This window comes from Phyllobates terribilis, unplaced genomic scaffold (assembly GCF_046119375.1).
Source record: "Phyllobates terribilis strain yellow unplaced genomic scaffold, ASM4611937v1 Scaffold_4__5_contigs__length_816908805, whole genome shotgun sequence".
In the NCBI taxonomy this organism is placed as follows: domain Eukaryota; kingdom Metazoa; phylum Chordata; class Amphibia; order Anura; family Dendrobatidae; genus Phyllobates; species Phyllobates terribilis.
Genome location: NW_027362764.1, coordinates 716,428,936 through 716,451,485, shown reverse-complemented (window position 1 = coordinate 716,451,485; position 22,550 = coordinate 716,428,936). Strand labels below are relative to the sequence as shown.

At 42.8% G+C, this 22,550-nt stretch overlaps 1 protein-coding gene across 2 annotated transcripts; it reads left to right on the top strand.

The window, feature by feature from the left end:
• Positions 1-1,594: 1,594 nt before the first annotated feature.
• AZIN1 (antizyme inhibitor 1) lies at positions 1,595-20,202 on the top strand. Of its 2 annotated transcripts, none has more exons than XM_073679695.1 (12): positions 1,595-1,876; positions 9,813-9,949; positions 10,986-11,182; positions 11,529-11,702; positions 12,805-12,977; positions 14,262-14,396; positions 15,284-15,365; positions 16,242-16,316; positions 16,408-16,570; positions 17,289-17,401; positions 17,480-17,694; positions 19,552-20,202. In XM_073679695.1, exons 3-12 carry the CDS (start codon positions 11,081-11,083, stop codon positions 19,652-19,654), a joined length of 1,335 nt encoding a protein of 444 aa, XP_073535796.1. In that variant the 5' UTR covers positions 1,595-1,876; positions 9,813-9,949; positions 10,986-11,080; the 3' UTR covers positions 19,655-20,202. The 2 variants fall into 2 exon arrangements, with proteins under 2 accessions (XP_073535796.1, XP_073535797.1); XM_073679696.1 differs by lacking the exon at positions 1,595-1,876 and adding an exon at positions 5,883-5,999.
• The last annotated feature ends 2,348 nt before the right edge of the window (positions 20,203-22,550 follow it).

The window sequence follows — 22,550 nt, the reverse complement described above, 5'->3', positions numbered from 1 at the left end:
ATATACCGGGTCACTTGTGTGTCAGTAACATCTTGAGGATGTCCCTCTGCAATTTGTCATGGCGATATAGGTGATAAATGTAGTACTGCAAATTGTCATGTTGATATAGACTAAATTAGCAGAGACTGACATTTATGATCATTAGGTGAACAATATTCTTATAGAGACACATGTATTGTGGTGTGGTCAGGTTTTTTATTGATAATTGCTACTTGTGCCTTGTACAGACAAATGAATTGTGTTTTGTAAGTATGTTTTTATAAGTGTGTGTGCACTCCTGGTTTACAGTGCCACCATGAACCACTGACTGTGAATAAAGGTTTTTCAATTAACACACTGTTTTGATATTACTTTATGACCATTGTGTTCGGTTTTCCTCTCTTTGGGTTTATTCTGGATGCTATATACCTAGGGGCTGGATGTTATACAGCGGGGCAAGATGTTGTGTACCGGGGACAAGGGGCCAAAAGTTGTATACCGGGGCCGAGGGGCCAGATGTTACACAGTGGGTGCAAGGGGCCAGATGTTATACAGTGGGTGCAAGGGGCCAGATGTTATACAGTGGGTGCAAGGGACTGGATGTTATATACCAGGGGAGAGGGGCTGGATGTTATGTACCGGGGGAGAGGGGCTGGATGTTATACTCCAGGGCAAGGGACTGGATGTTATATACCAGGGGAGAGGGGCTGGATGTTATGTACCGGGGGAGAGGGGCTGGATGTTATACTCCAGGGCAAGGGGCCGGATGTTATATACCAGGGGAGGGGGGCTGGATGTTATATACTGGGGGAGGGGGGCTGGATGTTATATATCGGGGACGAGGAGCCGGATGTTATATACTGGGGGTGGGGGGCTGGATATTATACATTGGGGACATTCCACTGATTGAGAAAACCTGAAGTCAGTGACTATTTCTCTATATATTTAAGGGGTAAGTTTTCTCCTTATGGAGACAAGCGACAAGCGAGGTCTGACATGCCAGTATGAGGAGACTTAGAAGCCATGCATGCTCCTCTGGGAAATTGAATATGCAGAGGACTAGCGCTCTAGCACCACCAATTGGAAGCAGCGATCCTACAAGTCACTATCGGCCCTTTATGGAGCCTTACCATACCACAATTTACATTTCCCTATATAGTCGCACCCTCCACACACTTATATCCAGGGGGGGCATTCTCTCTGCCTCTAACACTTACAGACTTTTAGGATAAGATGAGAATTGTTGCTTTTCTTAAACCCTTTGGAGGGGAAATAAAAATCCATACTGTATCTTTTTTTTATAAAAAAAAAGTTATAAAATATAAGCAAATAAGCTGTGGTCAGTGTCCCCTGCGCCGCTGCCGTGCACTGACGGCGTGTCTGTAGTGATGGCGCCCCGGTAACACACGTGCTGCGCTCACACTTTCCATCTGCTCCCGTCCTGCCCTCACACTGACACTCGGCTCTGCCCTTATCATTGCCAGCTCCAAACATGGCGATCTCCAGTTTCCACATGACACGTCACTCGAAGCCTCAGCCAATCATCGTAGTTAGTACCGCCTCTAAAGTGCAAACGTCATCCGATAACTCCGCCTCCCCAGGACGGACTCTATATAAGGCGCTCGCTCAGAGCCGGCCCCGGCTGGCTCAATCCTGTCTGACTTCTCCTTCATTTACACGCAGGCACCGCGCGCATACACGACCCTCCTCAGGCTTCTGTGTTCTCTGCATTGACGGATTAACCAGCGACGCTGACCCGGTTCTCGCCCGTGCCTCCATTCGGGCTTATGGCAAGAGTCGCCAGTTGGATTTCTACCTTGTGTTCCCACACCACTCTTTAAAAATTCCGCCTAAAAAGAGAAGACGATTCCCCAAATCCTTTGGGCCGTTACCTCACGTAAGTAACATGGCTGCGCCGTGTCGTGGTTATTTTATGAGGGTATCTGGTCTCCGCGGCCATTAACCCCTTCGTGTATCGTGAATGACTCATTGTAGTGGCGCCCTCTGGTGTCCGCTACGGTAGTTACCACCCCAGTGACGGTTAATGTGTGTGAGAGAACGCGGCGCGTCACCCGGATGTTCCTAGGCGCGCGCACAGGGGAGAGGGGATGTCACGTGATCAGCACAAATGGCTTAAGTGGGCGGGGCTTGTTACAGCCCGGGCATTTCAAATTTCCTTCTGGCAGGTGGTTCTCGGGTCGTCAAGTTTATGGCGGGTGTTTCTTTTTGAGGTGATGGTGACAACCTGTGCCTTTGCGGTGAATGTGACCTTTTTTGCCATATGTCTGTGTATAATATTTTAATGGATTTTCTGAGGTAAACCTAAGGCAGAAATGATGGCATGGTGTAATCATCTTGCTTTTGGTAGGATCGCCTCTCTGAGCACTTTACACCCACATCTAAGGCGGGTCTGAGAATAAATCTGAGGTGTGAACATGTATCACCCCCCAATTATGGCCTCCTGTGCATGCTGGGAGGTCGGATCTGACGGGACGCTGCGCTAGCGGTGCATGCTGGGAGGTCGGATCTGACGGGACGCTGCGCTAGCGGTGCATGCTGGGAGGTCGGATCTGACGGGACGCTGCGCTAGCGGTGCATGCTGGGAGGTCGGATCTGACGGGACGCTGCGCTAGCGGTGCATGCTGGGAGGTCGGATCTGACGGGACGCTGCGCTAGCGGTGCATGCTGGGAGGTCGGATCTGACGGGACGCTGCGCTAGCGGTGCATGCTGGGAGGTCGGATCTGACGGGACGCTGCGCTAGCGGTGCATGCTGGGAGGTCGGATCTGGCCGGTCTCTGCCCCTGACCATGCTGTCACCCTTATAAGTCCTTTAAAGGGGGATGTCCAGGGTAACCACATAATCACTTGTCTGTTTAGGTGATAACTTATTATTCTGACCTTTAGGATTGGAGGATCGGGGACCGGCAGTTGGACACCCAATACTTGCAAACTTCTGGTGCCTCTTGCTCAAGTCTTGAGAAGTCTGCTCCGGTTTTTGCCGCTTTCTTTTCTATTCTTAGATCCGTACTCTGATTGCCGTGTATGGCATAGAGGAGTCTGATCCCTGAGGTCCTAATTATTGGGATGCCAGGAGGAGGCTGCTATTGGGTCCGTCTAGGCCTGGGCTTTTTCTAAACACACCTGATCAGGCTAAGAAAAGGCCTGGGCCTCACCTGACTGACCATGATTATGCCTGGGCATTGCTAAAATTGTGCAAGTCCATCCTAAAAATTGAAAATCTCAATTATCCATTTAAGTTCCTGAGCCCAAGCAATAAAATTTCATGTTTCTAACTATTTGAGGGTGTTTTATGCAATTGCACTATATATGTATGTATGTATTAGCGATTGCATAAAACACCCTCAAATATATATGAATGAGTTCTTTAACTTTCTAATATACAGTGTACCACCACCAATTTAAGGGTGCTGTCTAGGCAATACGGTATTGATGGCCTGTCTGTGGGGTCTTGTCACCTGGCGCACCCACTGATCAGCTGTTTGCTCCGGAGCTTTGCTCTAAGTATAGTGGCCTCTGCTGGCTGTTGGCAGCTTCTAATTAGAGGAAAATGATCTGTGTGGAGGCTGCTACGCTTTGAATGGAGCTACCAAGCCCTGTTCAAAGTGTTGCTACCTTAGAAATAGCTGCTGGTCTGTCAGGGGGCTAGGCATTGGACCCCGACGAAATTGCTATTGATTGCCTATCAATACTGACGACCCCTTTTAAAGAGTTGTTTGCGGTCAGTTAATGAGCATTGTTGGTTACATTCAGTGGCTTTTAAATATACAAAGGTTCACAGCATGGATATGACAGGCACTGACAAAGACTGCCCCCAAAAATGGTTTTCTCTGGTGTTGGCAAAAACTAACCATGCATATCATATGTTCCCAATTTTTTGGGGGAAAAAAATGGATATCCTGTTCATGTTTGTATATATCCTAACCCAGCTCTTGGATTCACATCTGTGATGGCTTGCTACAATGAGTAAGTCTGAAGTCTTAGCTTTTAGCTCTGAGGATTCCCCAGTTTGAACATAATTATATCCACTTCTCACCTGAGTGCAGGACACGCTCTGTGCAGGTTTCTCTGAATGCACACAGGTATATTGAAAATGTTTACAAACTGAAACAATGTACCAGTATATAAAAAAAGATTTGTAAGCTATACAATGATTAAACTTTATACAAAACCTCTTTAGTTGATGGCTCAGGCCATATTTTAACTGTACTTTGGGCCATCTCTGCTTTATGTACATTCTTAGGGCAAACAAAAGTATAGTCTGTTTCTTTTGGCTTTCTCGGCAGTTTTGCTCCTGGTAGAAGCAGACACACGTTTCAAAACTGGAGGAATTCATCCCATGTTTTATATTCTTGCAGCATTTTCAAGTGAGAAACTTCTCCCTGCCGGGCTCTGACAGGTCTCCCACTCGTCCAGTCTGTTATGTGGAAGTCCAGTTATCTCCTAGGAGCCAGTGGAACATGAATTGCTCTTATCCTGCAGGAGCATTACAATTTGGCAACTCTTTTGGTCTCGGTGGTTCTGTAATAGTAGTAGGCTTCATTGGTCTGTTTTTAGTGACGGGCTTGAGATGTTGGTGTGATTCATAAGCCTTGTATTCTAGCCAAAAAAACATCTGATTAGTTAAAATATAAAGGTCACTGAGCACTCTTCTGAGATGCATTCCAGGTGTAGGTGACTAGAAATTGTTTTTTAAGCAGTTTGTGTGTATATTGTAGTTTTTCCACAGTGGAGCACATTCATTCACATTAGTTGTGGTTCTCTGGCCTACATAAATTGTCTAGACAGGAAGGTAATTGGTTTACTCGTCGTTAACATAATAGAACAACATGTTTGTGATCAGCTTTGAGCAGCTAAGGAGATTATGTGTAGTGTAACGTGGGCTCGTCCTCTGAGAGCAGTGTTGGAAATGGAATTATAACAGAACTAGTTACATATCCAGATTGGGGTACGTTAACCTTGTCCCTTATGTGAAACACATGTTCGTGTACAGCACTTATTCCCATTGACTGATTTACAGTTCACTTGGATATCATTGTTTCTTCTCCATATTTATGTACTTCAGAGCTGCATTTACACTTATGCAGAATTTCAAAATTAGAGCATCTGTCAGCGCCTCTGTCTGGTTTAGTAATTCTGAGTCATAATTTTCTAGGTCCCCGATTTTCTCACTTCCTGCCTTAAATGATGACTGCTTGCTTCATAGTGTGTGTGTGTGTGTGTGTGGGGAGCCTGTCCGTTAAAGGGAGCGGGGTCAGGGGAAGCCTCATACTAGTTGTCATAGCTGTATTGTCTGGATTTTAAGTGTTTTCTCCTAAACACTGATACATTTCCAAGTCAAACCTCCACTGCTGTAATAGATCTGCTCTAGAAGTCATGCTGCCTGTGGTTATAATGGTCATTGTACGGCGTCCTCAAGAGCTGCGCTCACTGCTCTATTAAAAGTAGCTTACACACAGATGGCCCCTTTGGGAGTGGATCTTAATGTCCCCCCAACAGGTGGAGGTCACGGCAGTTTTGATTTGCCATAGTCCACAGATGATGAGCTATTCTTTAGCAAGCTTTTTGATGTACTGGAAACAGGAGCAGGGCAGAGTTGTGAAGTAGTTAAGATGTCGTGGCTTTGTACACTCATGCCTTTTTAGTGAATCAAGGGTTATCATTAGCCAGAGATGCTGGAACAATTAACTGAAGTCATGCCCTGCTGTGGCGCCGGCTTTCCCTGTCAGATCTTCTATTCTTACATCTTTTTTGGGTTGGTGTGCATGCCGCCAGTGTTGGTGGCAACAGTGCAAATAGAGGGAATGCAGGGTGGGGTGAGGGATTTCTTTCCGGTCTGGACCAGCCCAATCTAGTTTTCTTTTTCCTGTCATTAAATTAACAATGTAGGACTGCTCTTGTATAGCTTCACTCTCAGTCTGATGGACCAGGAGAGCACAAGCATTACATCCATACATATTCTGTGCAGCATGGCAGCTGATGGACATTGTAAATGTCTGAGGTAATGACTGCGTCTGTCATTGGCAGGGGAGCAGATTTCTAACCTCTGCGGTAATCGCATTCTTTCTACTCTGTTGCTCACTTCTCTCGCATTTGGGATCTTCATCAACTTTATTACGAACAGTTGATGATTTGCTTGATTTAACCCTGATCTGCTTTGTAGTAAACCTGCACACTACGGTTTCTATTTGCGTTGTGGATCTGGTTTCCTAGTGTCAGTCAGCTGTGTTGTGTCAGAGGGACACTTTGCCACTTCAATTTTTTTTTAGGTGCTTTATAAAGCATTAAGGTCCATCCCTCTGTTCTTGCATTCGGGGGGTATTGCCTTAGCGGAGTTCTGTGAATGAATAGTATGTCTGTAATAGTAGCTTATGTAACCTCCCAGCACTTTCTGTCGACTCACCACTTCATACTGAGCGCCCTGTCAGAAGTTTATTTTTGCCATCTTCTCTTCTATAGTTAACTCTTGAGGATTTAAGAAGGATTTCTGGCACTTTCTGCAGTGCAAAATCTTGTCATGAACTTTTCACCTTGTGGAAACCGTTCAGTCTGCATGTATGTTGTCCTGGGTCAGAGCCCAATGTTTTGGGAAGACTCATCCGTAATTCAGTTTATAGATTGGTCTAGTAGCAGATTTTTTTTTTCATATAATAAGACAGCGTTTTTAAAATGCCACCAGAAAGCACTCCTGATAAATATAATGTTTTTTTTTTCCTCTATGTGGCCTGCGATTAAAATCCTACTGGGTTTTATTACCGCTTTGTATTTTTGGTGTTTTGAAGTTGCTCCTGAGGAGAGAGCTTGGATGCAGGAGTGATTGCATGGAGTGGCTATGATGCTCATGTGGACTCGACGTGTACATAAATGGTCGTCTATATGTTTTGTGTAGTTCCCCACAGCATCATGTAAGTGTTATTGTAATTGGTGGGCACCTGTGTGAAACTTTACAACAGAGGTGTTTTTTTTTATTTTATTTTTTTAAATACTGATGTTTTGGACCTGACATCCAAAAGTGTCCTGTCAGTCATGTATAAACTCCTATAGTCGAGGCACTGGGATGCTAATAGTAACCAGTGATTGGGCCATATCCCACTATAAAGTTATACTTGTGGATACATATACCTATAAGCTTCCCGTGTGACTAAAGGACAAAGCATCATACTTTTTTTTTTCTAAAACCATTGCATGTAGTAGCTTGATCTTAAAATACTGATGTATACTGGCCCGACAGAGGACATGAAAACACACACTTGGCCCCTGTCAGGCGAGTAAAGCCCCATGGACACATTTTGAGCTTTTTCCAGTGTCTACTCCAAACATGAAAGTGGTGATAACAAAATGTGATGTGTAGAGGGCTTCACATGCAGATCTTTCCTCCTAGGCTTCCTATGGCGCTGAGAAGCCCACAGTGTAGGTTTGTTTATCCTATGATGAGCTGGATGCTTTACGTTTTAGCTAGGTCTTGGTAGTAAAACCTGCCACTGTAGAATAGAAATATAAATTCTGCTCATTAATTTTCCAGAGGAGCTGTTTAATTACTTGATCTCACAATCTTATTTATGAGAGTGAGAGGATTGTGAATCAAATTGTGGTGAAAGTGCTTCCTGCTGTGCACCAAAGTTACTAACTTTATTCCTCCTTTTCAAAGGAATCTTAGCAATTGCCCAATTGGCAGAGCATGCTGTCTTTTTTTTTTTCTCCTTCCCTCTTTGCAAATCTGGACTAGAGGTGGCATAAAAAAATAACCTGAACTGTTACAAGATTTGCATAGAAGCCTGAACCTTAACAAGTCAAAAAAATTCTACTGCAAATCCTATTTTTTGGCAGGAAACTCTGCATAAAATACACACCTGTGTGTTGCGCATGTTTCCCCACATTGATATGGGTGAAATCTGCTGTAAGAATTGACACGCTGCAGATCTGAATCTGCTATAAGTCTGTAAGGAAAAAATAAGCAACGTGTGCATGAGATTTCAGGAATATCATTCACTTTTCTGGTACTAGGAAATCCTTCACTTTTGTGACAAAACTGCACTGGGACAAAATGCAATGTGTGTATATACCCTTAGTGTAGAAATGGTTTTAAAAACTTTAATACATTAAGGACCAATTCAGAACTCCTTTAGGATGTCTTTTATACACTGCTCAAAAAAATAAAGGGAACACTTAAACAGAATATAACTCCAAGTAAATCAAACTTCTGTGAAATCAAACTGTCCACTTAGGAAGCAACACTGATTGACAATCAATTTCACATGCTGCTGTGCAAACGGAATAGACAATAGATGGAAATTATTGGCAATTATCAAGACTGGCTGATTCTTTGGTCACTTTTGAATGTTGCTTGTGCTTTTACACTCGTTGTAGCATGAGACACTCTACAACCCACAGAAGTTGCTCAGGTAGTGCAGCTCATCCAGGATGGCACATCAATGCAAGCTGTGGCAAGAAGGTTTGCTGTCTGTCAGTGTAGTGTCCAGAGGCTGGAGGCGCTACCAGGAGACAGGCCAGCACACCAGGAGACATGGAGGGGGCTGTAGGAGGGCAACAACCCAGCAGCAGGACCGCTACCTCTGCCTTTGTGCAATAAGGAACAGGAGGAGCACTGCCAGAGCCCTGCAAAATGACCTCCAGCAGGCCACAAATGTGCATGTGTCTGCACAAACGGTTAGAAACCGACTCCATGAAGGTGGTATGAGGGCCCGACGTCGACAGATGGGGGTTGTGCTTACAGCCCAACACCGTGCAGCACGCTTGGCATTTGCCATAGAACACCAGGATTGGCAAAGTCACCACTGGCGCCCTGTGCTCTTCACAGATGAAAGCAGGTTCACACTGAGCACATGTGACAGAGTCTGGAGATGCCGGGGAGAGGGATCTGCTGCCTGCAACATTCTTCAGCATGACCGGTTTGGCAGTGGGTCAGTAATGGTGTGGGGCGGCATTACTTTGGAGGGCAGCACAGCCCTCCATGTGTTCACCAGAGGTAGCCTGACTGCCATTAGGTACCGAGATGAGATCCTCAGACCCCTTGTGAGACCATATGCTGGTGCGGTTGGCCCTGGGTTCCTTCTAATCCAGGACAATGCCAGACCTCATGTGGCTGGAGTGTGTCAGCAGTTCCTGCAAGATGAAGGCATTGAAGCTATGGACTGGCCCGCCCGTTCCCCAGACCTGAATCCGATTGAGCACATCTGGGACATCATGTCTCACTCCATCTACCAACATCACGTTGCACCACAGACTGTCCAGGAGTTGGAGGATGCTTTAGTCCAGGTCTGGGAGGAGATCCCACAGGAGACCATCCGCAACCTCATCAGGAGCATGCCCAGGCGTTGTAGGGAGGTCATACAGGCACGTGGAGGCCACACACAATACTGAGCCTCATTTTGACTTGTTTTAAGGACATTACATCAAAGTTGGATCAGCCTGTAGTGTTTTTCCTCTTTAATTTTGGGGGTGACTCCAAATCCAGGCCTCCATTGGTTAATAAATTTGATTTCCATTGATGATTTTTGTGTGATTTTTTTTTTTTTTTTTGTCAGCACATTCAACTTTGTACAGAACAAAGTATTCAATGAGAATGTCATTCATTAAGATCTAGGATGTGCTATTTGAGTGTTCCCTTTATTTTTTTGAGCAGTGTATATAACACACTGGGACGTCTATTAGGTGCTCTGGTATAACTTGGTTTGTTGGTGCTAATGCCCCTGGAATTCTGACCACAAGAAAGAAGTCATGGAGTGGGGTATGCGATAACTTTTGGCATGTGTTTTATATTGTCATAACTTTTTTTTGTTTTTTTCTCTTGCAGGGCGGATTTTCAGTCAAAGCATACAACTATCCAGAGGGACTAGGAAAAGCGCTCTATAGAGAGCAGTTCGACTTCAACGCAGAGCCGCCTTGGCAGCCTAGCTGATGATAGGAGGTTCCATCTCCTAACTTGTCCATGTAAGTGTCCTATGCCCTATGGGTCTGTCCGTTCAGCAGCGTCTTCATCAAAGCTTCCCCTTTCAATATAAACTGGGGCTGTCCTGATGGACGGGATAGGAATAATCCACTCTTCAGTTTCTGGCACATTCCTGTCTGATACAGTAAACTGTCACTGCATTGTTTAAGTGACTGCACATTAAATCATACATCTGACATTCTCCCTAAAAATAGGCCTCATTAAGTCTGCTGCTATTTTTATTCATTTGGTCATTTTCCCGTTTCCCATAAAGTATATGTCTTTAGACAGTCATTGTTAGGCTTTATGCAGACTAGTCACAATACAGACAGCGATTGTTAACGCACTTGTCTTAATTGCCGAAGTGTCCGGTGCGCTGCACATGCTATTGGGAGTGAGGAAAGTTGTGGAAAGTTAAAATAGAACCCCCTGGGTGTGCCTATTCACCATTGTGTGGGGGCGACGTGCAGACTTGCTGGTTTTTGTATGATAGCATCTAGTAAAGGTTTTTTTTCTTTGCTACACAATCGGTGGTATGCAAGAAATATTTCATTGTGTAGGCTGCTACTTCAGAAACCCTGCTGCTTCAGTGGCACTCGACTTCTATGTTGGAAGACTTTGTGCCATGTGAACTAAAGCAGTGTCTGCTAATGGTTATACTTATAGACACGTTATTGGCGGTTACACCAGCAGCAAACGTGTCCACTAGTTTCTCATGTGAGCAGATATTTTTCTGTTTTTGCCACATTAGCCTATCCTGATTTACTTGGGTGGACCCTCCCCTCCAGTTTCGTTCAGGGGTCTGATATCTGTACTGTAAACCATGCTACTTTTGCTGTCCATCACAAAACCTGTGACTCAAACTAAGAGCTAAGAGGCTAAAACTAAGATGAAAGTAGAATCTGAGCGAAAAGTAAATCTCTGCACATAAAAATCTACCACCTTGTGGGGATATTTGGTGCACTATGTATATGCCTGTATATAACATTTAGTTTTGTGATACAAACTAATCCATGTTTGTTTTTTTTTTTCTTTTAGTTTGTTGCATATATTTAGGACCCAAAAAGACCTGTAGACCCCCCTTTTTAACGTTTCTTGGTTTATGATTGTCGGCTTTGCGGAATACGGCTGAGATGAAAGGTTTTAACGAAGATGCAAATTACTCTGTTGGCCTATTGGATGACACTGCAACTCCTACAGATGTCATTAATAACTATATCTACGAGCATACCCTGGTAAGTTTACGTGATCAGCATTTTTTTAATATATATATTCAGTGTTTGGAATGGAGCTGCTCACGAACTGCTTGGAGGGGTGTAACTTGTAAGCACGGAGCGGTTGTACCTTCAGGCGTCATTGAAGAGAACTTTCCAAACAGACTCTTAAAAGGAATCTGAAACTGTTGCAGGGAAAATTGCAATGAAACTCAACGTGCAAGTCTTGACAGGAACTTGTGAAGCTTTCTCAGTAGCATAGTGCAATAAGTGGCAACTTCTAAAAATGAATTGTGGCCCCCCCCCCCATTTCTAGTATCATGGCTTATGTACAAAATAGTAATGCTGTATTTGTTTTATCCAACAGACAGGAAAAAATGCTTTCTTTGTTGCTGACCTTGGAAAGATTGTCAAGAAGCACATTCAATGGCAAAATACCATGGGGCACATCAAGCCATTTTACACTGTGAAGTGTAACTCCTCCCCAGCTGTTCTGGAGATATTGTCAGCCCTTGGGATTGGATTTATTTGTGCCAATAAAGTGAGTAAATTCTGCTTTCTCAGTTTGTGAAGACGATGCCTCACTGGTAACTAACCTTTTAAAGGGGTTATCCAGGACTATTTCATTTTTTTTTTCTTTTTACTACGGGCCTAAGAACAAACTGGCAGATGGTTCCTTCCTGCCTGTTGTGCCCGGCGCCGATCTCAGCCGGCACAGAGTGGTCACAGACCACTCTTGCCTGCAATTCAGCATCTTCCATTGACGGCAGGTCGACAGGGCAGCAGCTTGTCTTCTACTTTGTTCGGTCAACGGGGCATGATGGCTGACATTGTGCTGATTGACAGCCGGCTCCTCTTTAGCTAATTTCAGGGAGCCAGCGGTCAGTCAGCATGATGTCAGGAGTCTCGCCCTGTCGACAGAGCTGCTCTGACGTGGAGCAGCTGAATCGCTGAAGTCGGTGACCGCTCTGAGCCAGCACCAGATAAAACAGGCAGGTAGTTGCCTCTGTTAGCAACTAGCTGACGGTTCGTTTTTAGACCCATGGGAAAAAAGTCCTGGACATCCTCTTTTAACTTTGAGTTTTTAATTGTAAGCAGATTAAAGGGGGGTCCAATACATAAATACTTAATACCTGCAGATGTGAATGTGAAACACATTAGATCAGCCTAGGACGTGGTAAACAGGGCTGTGGAGTTGGTATAACATGGACCGACTCCTAAAATATATAATAAATTGGGTACAGTAGTACAATGCAGGATGTGCTGTAAATGTTTTCAGAAGAATTTAGGATAGTTAAGAAATGTCCTATAATTGTGTGTTCTGTTCCTGATCTAAGGATTTCGGCTTTTAGTGGAGATGAATCTGTGCTGCACTTTATGTACACGCTGAGTAGTGACTAGTGAGGCAGGGCTGTGGAGTCAGAGTCAGGGAAATTGAGGAGTTGGAGGTTTGGCTTCCTGTCTCCACAACCCTTGTGGTAAATGATAGCTTTATGCAGATGGGGTAATGACATGTAATCAGTAATGCCTGAAAAGTAACGATACTAGATTTTACATTTGCTTACATGAGTCAAAGTATGGAAAGATGCAAGTAATGATGTACCAACAATGTAAGATTCCTGAACTGTAACATCTCTTTGCAGCATGAAATGACAATGGTCTATGACTTGGGCATCTCTATGGAAAATGTTATATATACTAATCCATGCAAACAAATTGCTCAAATCAAACACGCAGCCAAGCTTGGAGTAAATATCATGACTTGTGACAACGAAGCAGAACTGAAGAAAATAGCACGCAGCCATCCTAATGCTAAGTAAGTGTTTTTGCTGCTTTGGTATCTTAGAGCTGTGTTTTTATACATGGTTTCCTAGAAAGGCAAATCTGGTAATGGGATGAAAAATCTAGTCTTGTGTAGTCTGGATTCTGTGTGTTTTTTGTTTTTCTGCAGATTTATATGTACACCTAATGTCCACTAAGTTTGGGGTCTCTTGCAGGGTCTGCCAGCAGACCAGTGCTTGGTGGCCAATGTTCACCTGCCTTTACAGATTTTTATTTTCCCATAAAACAGTCAAATGTTTGCAATCTACAAACATATAAAGTTGTACATCTGCACTATACATCATGTAAGTTTGCTGACTATATAAAAAGCAGCATGCTAACAGTATACGGCATTTTACCATCCACATACATCACACGTTAACCCTGTATAGGTCATTAGATCATAGGTCAACTATATGATCAGCTTGGCATTTTACATGATGTGATACCTGTACATAATCGAATGCTACAGGGGCAGCCACAAAGTGGTCACCATATACAATATACTGCAATTTAGGAAATGAGTAGAGAAAAAACACCGGCTGATGCCTATGGTCAGCATGGCTTTGTAGCATCAATGGCCCTGATAAGTGCACGAATATCCAGATTACATCGCAGCATTTGGTGTAGGAGACCACACAATACTAAAGAAATATAAAACTTGGGTGTAAGATTCCTGTTGTGTAAGTGGTATATCGGCACAGTGAAGGATGTTCTGTCTGAATTCTATGGCTGTACAGCTGATGAAAGCCTTGGTCTTGAAATTACAAATTGCTGGATCAATTGGTTGTCTGTTTAAAACATCAGGATGTGTAGTAATGCGTTTACTTCTTATAATATCCGAATGTAAACTGATTAACAGTTGTCTTTCCTTTTTGGGGTGCATTATGTGAGCTGCCTTAGGCTAAACAGATTTTGCAGTTCTGATTAGTATGTGAATACTGTACTGTAAGTCTTGGCCAGTGAGCTTGAGTATTAAAGGAAACTTTTGTCTTCAAACTCATCTGGGACTTTATTTTATATAATTTTATTTTTATTTACAGCAACAACCCATGCTTAGGTGCTGAAATATGGTTTGCTGTAATTCCATGTGTCCCACTCGCAGCTCCCAGTCTTGGGCCCTAATTGCTAGTTTTCTTTCTATACAGGAATATTTCTCACTAAGTTCTTGACTCTTCCAAGGATGACGCTCGAGCTGTGGCACGCTTGTCAACATACTACAAAACATCATGTGCTGATGTAAACCAACTGTGCCCCAATCATCTTCCCCTTCTCTTAGGCTCTTGCTTCATGTGGCAACAGAAGGCATCAGTGGAGACGACGAGATGAGCATGGTGTTTGGCAGCACGCTGAAGAACTGCAGACACCTCCTGGAATGTGCTAAGGAAAACAGTGTTCAAGTAGTTGGTGTGAAGTAAGTTCACTTCACGGTTTTCTCCTACCACCAGAATTTAGACACTGAATGATCTCTGGCTGTAGACAATGGACAGTTACTAAGATTTTCTTCAGGTTTCCATGTGACTGACTAATGGGCATGTATGGATCTGTCCTGAGATCTCAAAAGGCCCTCCTGGGACTCCTGGCTTTATGAATTGCCATATGCCATAAATTTGTGGTTGACCTCACCCATTGAACACCCACATAATACATGTAATGGCACATCTTGATATTCCATCAAACTTTTAGTGGTTTGGAAAACGAATCCATACTACTATGTAACTATTCTATTCCAGAGCTGCAGGCTGGGACCTGTTCTGATATTGGCTATTTACAATATGGAAAGTAACGCCATTTTCCTACTTCTTGGCGCTCGGCACATGTGCGAAGTTTACAGAATGTTTCCAATAATGAGCGCCTGAATTGTGAATTCATATATGTATTATACAGACTAACTCAGGATTGAGAAAATGTCGTGTATTAAATTCTCAGTTTATTGAAAATTACAGATTAAAAATGCTCAAGGTTGGATGTTGCATACAATTTAGTCTCCAATGATTTCTGTTTTAAATATAAAATTTCCTAAAATCAAACAAGGCCAGCTTCCAGTCTTACCTTAGATACATTTTAAATTTGTGGCCATGACAGTCAGTCTCTATATAATTTATCTACAACCTCTACAAACCTGCATGTTCTGACATCTTATAGACCCCTACAACTGTGATTGCTTTGGATCGGTGGTGATTATCAGAGTACTAGACCGATAATAATGCATTTGTACAAAGTGTGTGTGGTGCCCTTTAGTCTAATAAGTAGTTGGTGGATTTCATTGCATGTTATGAACGTTCTGTGTTATTTCATCAGGTTCCATGTGTCCAGCTCTTCCAGAGATCCACAAGCATATACACATGCTTTATCTGATGCCCGCTGTGTATTCGATATGGGTGTAAGTGTTTTATTCCTCTGGAAACACTTTTTTTTAATTTTTTTTTTACTTTAGTTTAACCAGTTCAAGACCAGGCCGTTCACCGTTCCTGACAAGACACATTTCCGGCAATTTTTCCATACATGTTTAGAGCTGTAAAAAATTTTTCATTCAGACATCTAAATAAATCTTGAATCTTTTTTTTTTCGTGTTGTACTTTTTTTTTTGTACTTTTTTGTACCTGAAGTTTTCTCAAGCTTCTCCTATACAACATGAAAATCAACTGCATACGGATGGCATTCAAGTGCTGTCAGTTTTTTTTTTTTTATTTTTATTATTTTAATCTTTGTATATTCTTGTCACCACTGACCAGTCCTTTCTCCTGTCGCCCGCTGCACCTCTGGTCTTTTCTCTGCACGTCATGAGGTTGCGACATCATCAAAACCTTACGACGTGCAATAAACTTTAGCCGGAAGTACTAGCGTATAGTGAGGTCAGGAGACGCAGTATTGTTTCATTTTTTTCCCTGGCCCTGTTAACACTTGCATAGCTATCCAGGTTACAAACAAAGCTACAGATCGTATCTAGTTCGTTACCCGGGGACTGCCTGTTAATAGGTACAATTCAATCCAAGAAAAACAGTGATAAAACTTTTATAAGTGGAAAAACTGACGTCTGAATTTCCCCAACACTGTCCAATCAGTACTGACTATGCCAGAGTGTAGGGACACAAGGAGAATCTTACCACCTAGTTTTCAGTTTAGATATTTTTTTAGGCAGTATTTGAGAAACTACATCAGATTTGTAAAAAAAAAAAAACTGTCAAGAGGTGTTCAGTCCTAATTATGCACTATTATAACACTTGTGCCATTTTCTGCTTTTTTTTTCCTTTTGTAGGAAGAGCTTGGTTTTAAGATGAGTATACTGGATATTGGTGGAGGATTTTCAGGGAGTGAATTTCAGTTAGAAGAGGTGAGCCATCGGATGCTGGATGTGATCCTAAATCTGCCAGATTTCTGCTTGGTGTAAGGTGTGGACTAAGCCCGAGCTGCTTGTCTTGTAGGTTTCTCGTGCGGTCAGCTCTCTGCTGGACGCTTATTTTCCTGAGGAATCTGGAATTAGAGTCATAGCAGAGCCTGGAAGCTATTACGTTTCATCTGCATTTACTCTCGCAGTGAATATCATTGCAAAGAAAGTTGTTGAATACGATCAACATCTTCCTGGAGGTAATATTAGCCTACTTCTAATACACAATTTCAGATATGAGGTGTAATATGCCAACTCTGCCCTGTTCCCGTAACGAAAGCTGGTCTCTAAAGTTGAGCCTTTTGGACTTGTAAAATGCTTTTTATTTCTTCGGTTATCATAAAGCCTAAAAGCCCATTCAGACAGGCTGACGGCACTTTGATGTACACTGAACAATTATTATTCTGTGCTCATAAGAATATTATTCTCTGCCGCACAGGGTGATAACTTTTTAGGCTTGCCATTGAACAAGCATTTTGCCAATTTGTTGGGCGATTGCCTGTTTTAGACAAAGCAAAAACCAAGAGGCAAGCAATTCTAGGGACGCATCTTGTAATTTTAGTTATGTTTGAAAGGTGGGTGTCAGGGAGGTTCACTTGCATTTTGAAGACTGCGAATCACATACACTTTAAAATTTAGGGATCAATCACCCATTGTAGAACTGTGGTCAGAATAAGTTGAGCTAAAGCTAATATTCCAATCTGCTACTTTTAAAGACCCCCTGAAGACCATCAAACCCTCTGCTGGCCAAGCGCATGGCTGTGGCTACAGTAAGAGGGATGATCTATGTAAACCAATAAGGGATGGGTCACCTAACAGTGACAAATATGTTGGAAAGTTTCTTATCTAAAAAAAAATTAAATACATTTGGAATATATTTTATTTTCCTCAACCATGATCTTCCCTTTTCCATTTCAGGAAAGCAAACAAGTAACGGACCAGCTTTTATTTATTGCATGAATGATGGAGTTTATGGTTCTTTTGCAAGTAAACTATCCGAAAGCTTGAATACTGCCCCCAGAGTACACAAGGTGAGCAGCCGCATCCCTCTGTCCTAATCCAGATGGCCAAACCTCAATTCTATTGTTAATAACCTGTCATTGTTTCAGACGTGCAAGGAAGATGAGCCTGTATTTGCCAGCAGCCTCCTGGGTCCATCTTACGATGAACTTGACATAATTGTGGACCACTGTCTCCTGCCAGAGCTGCATGTCGGAGACTGGATTGTGTTTGAGAACATGGGATCTGGTACAATAAATGAACAGTCAGCGTTTTCAGATGTTGAAAGGCCGTCCTTGTACAACTTCATGGCATTCAGTGACTGGTAAGTTTGGGGCATTATTAGGAGTCGAGGGACAATTCATCAAGAACTTTATGCCAGAAAGCTGTTAAGTTGCACATTTTTATACACGTAGGTTCTCAAAACAATAACGTAACAGCATTTTTGACAGTTCCACCAACTTTTTAAGGCTTAGTCAAAGAATGAAAGCTAGTACCGCATGACAGATTGGCATAAACACACCAGTCTATAAGTATATTTTCTGGTGCGCTGCTGACACATGAATTAGATTAATGAAGAGTACGCTTCTTAATGAATTTACATCTTTACCGGACGCAATCAGCTGTATGCACCAGCACACTGCAATGAGTTGTACAAGATTCAGGACATGGCCTAATAAGTCCTAACTTCGGTGCAAATTTCTGCCACAAAGTCAGCTTATATTTAAACAATCTAAAAATGATGGATATTTAGTTAAAAATTGGCTCACCACCTGTTATTGCCTTAAATATTCATCCAAAAATCAGTGATCTGCACAAAATGTTTGGTGCAATGAGGTCCATACAGGATCTGACACGTGTAAGCCCTGGGATTTTATAGGTTTTTTTTACTTGGCTGATTTATTAAAGAGGTTGTCCACTACTTTAGCATTGATGATCTATCCTTAGGATGAAACATCAATGTCTGATAGGTTGGGGTCTGGCACCCGGCATCCCCGCCGATCAGCTGCTAAGCGTGTCGGCAGCCGGAAGCACTCGTGGAGCTGCTCAGTCTTCAGGTGGTGGCTGCCGCAGGGGTACTAAACATCCACCTCCTATTGATTTGAATAGGAGGTGGAAGTGCAGTACCAAGCCTCGGCCACTATCAGTAGATGGCCAGTGGCTGGCGCAGCCAATACATAACAGCTGATTGGCGGGGGTGTAGGGTGGCAGGCCCCGACTGATCAGACATTGATGACCTATCCTAAAGAGATCATCAGTGCTAAAGTAATGGACAACCTCTTTTAAATGTCTTACCTTTCTGCGGTGCTGGGGTTCCATATCTGATGTGCTCAGACTCAGATTTATCAAATTGCATGAACCCCCAGTGATAAATCTGGCACATTCACAGTGTAGTCTGTTTGCATGGAAAGTTTTGTTTGTAGTAGAACATGTGATGGCACTTGTTAGTTTCTTCCACCCTTTCATACAGAATCTGTATTGCTTAGTCTGGGTTCTTTTTTCTTTTTTTTTTTCTTTTAAAATAGTGATTTAAAAAAAGTACTAAAACCGAAGCTATAATTTTGAAATCGAGATAACATCAAACATTTATTAACATGAAGAAACACATTATCCAAGTGTTACCTGTACACTACAAATGTCCAAGGTGATTTCCATTAATGACATGGCCGATGTCTGGGTGGTGGTCCAGTTCTGTCCAGACGTGGACTCCACTGTTGCAACATTGGAGGAATCTACCATCATTGTACTTTCCTCCACGGTTGCCTGATCGAACACCTTGTGACTTTTCTGTGGGCTACATCAAGGACTTGGTGTATCTGCCACTCCTCAGCCACAGGATCAGAACGACCCAAGACCACTGATCACTGACACAGTGGCGTCCATATCAGAGGATATCCTGCTACAGAACCGGACCACTGTGTAGTCATCTGCCGTGTCACCAGTTGTAACGTACAGATAAAACTTGAAGTGTTTTCATGGTAATTATTTTCTGTTATGAATACTAAGGCTAGAACTTCGCACCATCTTTTGTGAATCGCCCTGTATAGATATGTGGGTGCCATATTATGGATTACTATAGTGCCTCTTCTATGGCTGTTTGCTGTACGTTGCCTTGTGTTCACCAGTCGGCATTAGTCACGGTGGTGTCGCTTTAATGGACTGCTGTCTGGTTTACTCCTAGGTATGAAATCCAAGACGCTGGGATAACATCAGACACTTTGCTGAGGAGCCTGTGTGTGCCTTGTTTTCAGTACGGCGATGACAACTTCTCCACAGCAGCTTAGTAATAAACGAACTAGAGATCTACAGGTACAAGTCTTCAGCTTTGCCGGGTCAACATTCCAGACTGGAAAAGACAACGCCTCGTGAACTAACCTCAATTCAAAACTTGAAGTTCAATAACATGAAAAAAAAAAATGGGACCAGGCAAAAGCGGCTAAACTGAGACACTGGGGCGAGCATTAGTTATGTCTTCATGTACATGTGCCAGCTTTCTCCATCCCCTGCACAGTCTAAATAAAATATGCAACAAAATGGATGACTTAGTTGAGATGGAAGCCATGACCTTGGGTTCCTTGTAAGTTTACATAAGTACACAGTTTTTATACTAAGGATTCCTGTTAGTCTTGTAAATTTATTGTCTCCTCCAGTGAAACCTGTCAGTGAAAGACCAGTGTGTGACATAGACCATGTCTAGTGTGTGTAGAAATGTGTAAATTTTGTGCTTTGACCATTAGTTTAATAAATGTAAATCACATCGTATTTTTATTTCATTTTATTTTTGTTTTTCAATGTTGACAGTAACATGATCGCAATAAATTTTTGTGTAGAACTCACGGCTTTGTTTTTGGATACTTGCGAGGACTCGAGCGGCTCACCTCTCATTTAACGAACTTGCCGCCCTTTGCTTTATACTTTGATGTATTAATCTTATTACTGCAGGACATTGCTGGATATTATAAGGGGTTCACAGGAATAGAAAAACATGGCGCCACCTTCTGTGCTGATTGTATTCGGTGTGACGGTGTATGCAGTAACAGGGCTGTCTATGGGTTGGAAAAAAAGCAGCAATGATTTTCTAATCCTACAGAATACTTTTTCCTTCGTTACATTATGGAAAATAGCTCTATATGTAGAAAGTTTAGAATTACTAATTAAGCACTATGGATCCCCCCAACGCCATTCACTATTCAGGCTTCGGCACAGAAGTCTCCCTGTGTTTTTCATTAGCTCGATGTGCAAAGTTTTGCTCTGGTAGTTGGCAATCTGGGAAATATATCCTTACTGCATAATTGCTGGTATAATCTTGTGGATGGAGTTTTGGTTGAACGTCTGCTGCTCCACAGAAGGAAATGACAAAGTGCTGCACTCCAGCAATCCCACTGACTGAGTGTGGAGCTGCTCACCTCCACTCAGACGAGCCTCGTGTGCTCTGTCAGCAAGTTATCACTGGTGCTATAAAACTGCACCAACTTCTGCAGTTACTTTGCGATCATCCCCTGGATATATATCTGCACACTAAGGTAACAGTTTTGACACGTTCAAAAACTGCCAATTTCTCAATAAATATTCTTATTCCTGAAAATGTCTTCATACCTATTAACCCTTTCACCCCAAAGCCTGTTTTCACCTCCCTGACCAGGCCAATTTTTTGATTTCTGACCAGTGTCACTTTGAGGCAATACCTCTGGAACATTTCAACGAATCTTGGTGATTTCTAGACACTTTTTGTGACCTATTGTACTTCATGATGGTGGTAAAATTTCTTTGACTTATTTGTTTGTGAAAAAATTAAAAATTTGGCAATCTTCAAAATTTTCCATTATGCCCTTAAATTAGAGATGTCACACAATTGTTCATAAATAACATTTCCCCCATGTCTATTTTACATCAGCACAATTTTGGAATCAATTTTTATTTTTTTTTGGTTAGGAAGTTATAAGGGTTAAAAGTTGACCTGCGATTCCTCGTTTTTACAGCAAAATTTACAAAACTTTTTTTGGGGGGGAGGGGACCACATTTTGAGGGGCCTTTTATAACAGAAAACACCCAAAAGTGACACTATTCTAGAAACTGCACCCCCTCAAAACCACATTCAAGAAGTTTAACCCTTCAGCTCCTTCACAGGAATTAATGGAATGTGGAAGGAAAAAAATAACTCACAAATTTTACTTTAGACCAATAATTATTTACAGTGCCTACAAGTAGTATTCAACCCCCTGCAGATTTAGCTGGTTGACACATGCGGAATTAACTTGGCATTGTGACATTTGTACTGTAGATCAGCCTGGAAGTGGGAAATGCACTGCAGCAACTTTTTTTTTTTTTTAAACGTAAAAAGTTAATTCAGAGTGTCATTTATTATTCAACCCCTCAAACCACAAGAATTCTGTTTGGTCCCCCTAAAGTATTAAGAAGTAGTTCAGGCACCAAGAATGAGCTTCACATGTGTGGATTAAAGATCTCTTTTGCCAGCCTTTTCTGACTATTTAAGACCCTCCCCAAACTTGTGAACAGCACTCAGACATGGTCAACATGGGAAAGACAAAGGAGCATTCCAAGGCCATCAGAGACTAGATCGTGGAGGGTCACAAGGCTGGTAAGGGGTACAAAACCCTTTCCAAGGAGTTGGGCCTACCTGTCTCCACTGTTGGGAGCATCATCCGTAAGTGGAAGGCTTATGGAACTACTGTTAGCCTTCCACGGCCAGGACAGCCTTTGAAAGTGTCCTCCCGTGCCGAGGCCAGGCTTGTCCGAAGAGTCAAGGCTAACCCAAGGACAACAAGGAAGGAGCTCCGGGAAGATCTCATGGCAGTGGGGACATTGGTTTCAGTCAATACCATAAGTAACGTACTCCACCGCAATGGTCTCCGTTCCAGACGAGCCCGTAAGGTACCTTTACTTTCAAAGCGTCATGTCAAGGCTCGTCTACAGTTTGCTCATGATCACTTGGAGGACTCTGAGACAGACTGGTTCAAGGTTCTATGGTCTGATGAGACCTAGATTGAGATCTTTGGTGCCAACCACACACGTGATGTTTGGAGACTGGATGGCACTGCATACGACCCCAAGAATACCATCCCTACAGTCAAGCATGGTGGTGGCAGCATCATGCTGTGGGGCTGTTTCTCTGCCAAGGGGCCTGGCCATCTGGTCCGCATCCATGGGAAGATGGATAGC